The sequence below is a fragment of the Carlito syrichta genome, unplaced genomic scaffold (genome assembly GCF_000164805.1).
Source record: "Carlito syrichta isolate Samal-C Ts95f unplaced genomic scaffold, Tarsius_syrichta-2.0.1 Scaffold302868, whole genome shotgun sequence".
Taxonomy (NCBI): domain Eukaryota; kingdom Metazoa; phylum Chordata; class Mammalia; order Primates; family Tarsiidae; genus Carlito; species Carlito syrichta.
The window spans coordinates 531,508-534,273 of NW_007246964.1; the positions used below are offsets into that span (position 1 = coordinate 531,508).

Consider the following 2,766-nt stretch of genomic DNA (forward strand, 5'->3'; position numbering starts at 1 on the left):
GGGGGGGGGGGGGGGGGGGGTCCTTCGAGATCCTCTAGGGCCCAGAATCTAATCATCTAATCCACTCGCCTCTTAGAAGAGATGAGGCCTAGAGAAGGAAAGAGTCTTGCCCAAAGACACACAGCGCTTTGACTCTATGACTTAACAGACAGGCCTCTTCACCGGACTTATATCCCATGGAGACGGAACTGGAGGCTTGCAGGGGCTTCCTACTTGCCGGCGACCAGAGCCCCAGCCTTCACCAGCAGGAACGGCGATGAGGCCCAGGGAGCCAAGGAACCATCTAAGTAAGCTCCAGGCCTGGAAAGTTGGCTGTCGGAGGGAGGCCCCACGATTCTTTTGCTCCCGTTCCAATCCTGTTTAGGCTACTGCTAATCATGTTTAGTGCCTGTGCTGGCTCAGGGCTTTGTTCTTCCAGACTTCTGTTTTCACCACTTGCCTCGTGGGCCTTGGCTCTGCGAACCCGGGCTCCAGAGTGTCGGGATGAGCCCGGCGCAGAGGCCGGGGAGGCCAGAAGGCCGCCAGAGCAGGAGCCCAGGGAAGGAAGCCTTGGAAACACAGTCTGGCTCCATGACCCTCCAAGAAGGGAACCCAGGTGTTCCTACGCCCTGTGGAAGGCCCTCTGCCAGCACACCCAATGTGGCCACTCCTGGACTCCTGGACAACGAGGCTGCCAGAACCTGCCGCCTGCTTGGATGGCTTTTCTTCCATCTGTGCTACCTGGAAACACACAGTCCCTTGGAAAACCAACTTGAACAGTCACCAAGGGCTCAGAACTGAGACCCTAGGCACAGAAACACACAAGGAAGGTGGTCCTGTGGATGCTGGACTCGGCTGTTCTTCCACGGGGTAAAGCTGGGAAGGGGCTGGCTGGAAACCGCAGAGCAGCAAAGGGGCTGGGCCCATCCCACCTGCCTCCATGGACTGGCCAGACCCTTTGTGCCCAGACGGCCACACCCAGGCTCTCTTCACACCTTCCACCTCCTCCATGGGAACACAGACAGGTCATCGTCTGGACAGGATGCAGCCCAGAACTTTCCCATTGACTCACACACCCATTCAAGATGAGGAGAATAATACAAATACCAGCTGCTGTTTACTGAGCACTTACTACATGCCAGGCACTGCTCTGAGCCCTTTACAAGCATGGGCCCATGAATACTCACAAAATCTGGCTGGCTGGGAATGAGGATGCCCATTGTGTGAGTGAGAAAAACAAGAAACAGAGAGGGGCTTGCCCAAGCTCACAGGGTAAGGTCAAGATTTGAACTCAAGCCTCAGGCTCACACTCCTTCTGCCCTGCCACCTACCTCCCAGTGACCTGAGTTCATGGGTGTCTTTCGAGATCCTCTAGGGCCCAGATTCTAGTCCCCTCTCCTCCTGGAAGAGATTGGCAACTGAGGCCCAGAGAGGGTCACCACCAACTGATACGGCACTCCCTGTGCCAAGCCCAGAGTGGGGGAATCAAGAGGGTACCTGGGCACAGAGATGAGGGGGGAGGATGCCAATAAGGCTGTGCTCAGAAGGGACAGAGAGATGGGTTCTGTTGTGAGGAGACACCCCCTCCAGGACACGGCTGGGGAAACTGTTGGCTGCTGGAGGGACACAGGCCGTGTGGGAGCACAGGGAGGGAAGGTGCTCTGAGCGCGAGAAGCGGAGGGATGGCAGACAAGCCAGGGACGTCTGCAGACAGGACACGGAGCCTGGCCTGCGAGAGGAGCCCAGGAGCAAAGCTGGAAGGCATGCTGGAGCCACAGGGCACAGGATGAGGGTAACACCGTGGCAAGGGAAGCTGGGCAGGGCAGAGGCAGGACCTCTGAGCAGTGAGACCTTTGGACTGCTCACTTGCCCAAAGCTTGGGCCCCACTGTGGGGTGCTTGCTGGCATCGCTTTTCTGCCCAACCGCTGGCATCTGTCCTGGCACGGGGTCTTTTGGAGAAAATGAGTCAGCAGTGTGCTCACTGGTGTCCCTGTGTGGCCCCCCGCCCTTGGGGTGGGGGGCGGGGCAATCTCATCCAGCCAGCTTTTTCCAGGACATGGGGAAGAGAGGGAGGGTATCATCCCCCGACTCCAGCTCAGACAGGGAAGGGCCCAGCTACCGCCTGCCCGGCCCCTTTGGAGTGTCCTGGGGTCGGGACGAAGAGAGAAGAAGGGGCCTGTGCCTCCGTGGGATGCAGGCCCCAGGAGAGCTCCCCTGCTGGCTCCACACACCCCCACCGGCACGCCCAGCTCTGCTCAAGCTCCCTCTGCACTCCCGTCCACAAGCGGGAATCCCAGCCTCTGGGCCACAGCTCTGCCCTCCTCCTGGGAGAACCCCTGCTCCCCTCTGGCTCCCGTTGCTCCAATGTTCAACTTGGAGATCTCCCAAGGCCCTCTCTGCCTGACATGCTGGCTCTCACTTCTTCCCCTTACACACGTGAAAGGGACGGGGCCGAGAGCTTCCCAGAGGAGCCAGAAGCACCGAGACACATAGACCCAGGCAGCGTCACACACACACGCGGAGGCTTCCAGAAACGCGGGGACGTGCAGAGCCACACAGACACGGAATAGGAGCAGAACCCGAGACCTGGTGACCTAGAAACTTGCGGACAATTTCACAAGAACAGATAGAAACGGAGCCGTGCGGGCTGGGGACCTGCAGACACGGAGACGCCGGAACCCACCGAGACAGCCTAGAACGGAGACCCCCCTCCTCCCCCAAGTCTCCAGAAGCCCCCCTCTGCCGCCGCCGGCCGCCCCAGGCGCCACCACCCACCCCACCCCCGA

General features: G+C 59.8%; 1 protein-coding gene across 1 annotated transcript in view; it reads right to left on the minus strand.

The window, feature by feature from the left end:
* COL27A1 (collagen type XXVII alpha 1 chain) overlaps positions 1–1,929 on the minus strand; it is a gene marked incomplete at its 5' end in the record, with an annotated part of 150,191 nt that extends 148,262 nt beyond the window's left edge. The window contains 2 exons of the mRNA XM_008057214.2: positions 1,477–1,745; positions 1,846–1,929. Coding sequence (XP_008055405.2) covers positions 1,477–1,745; positions 1,846–1,929 — 353 coding nt within the window. The remainder of the gene's footprint in view (positions 1–1,476; positions 1,746–1,845) is intronic.
* Positions 1,930–2,766: the final 837 nt, after the last annotated feature.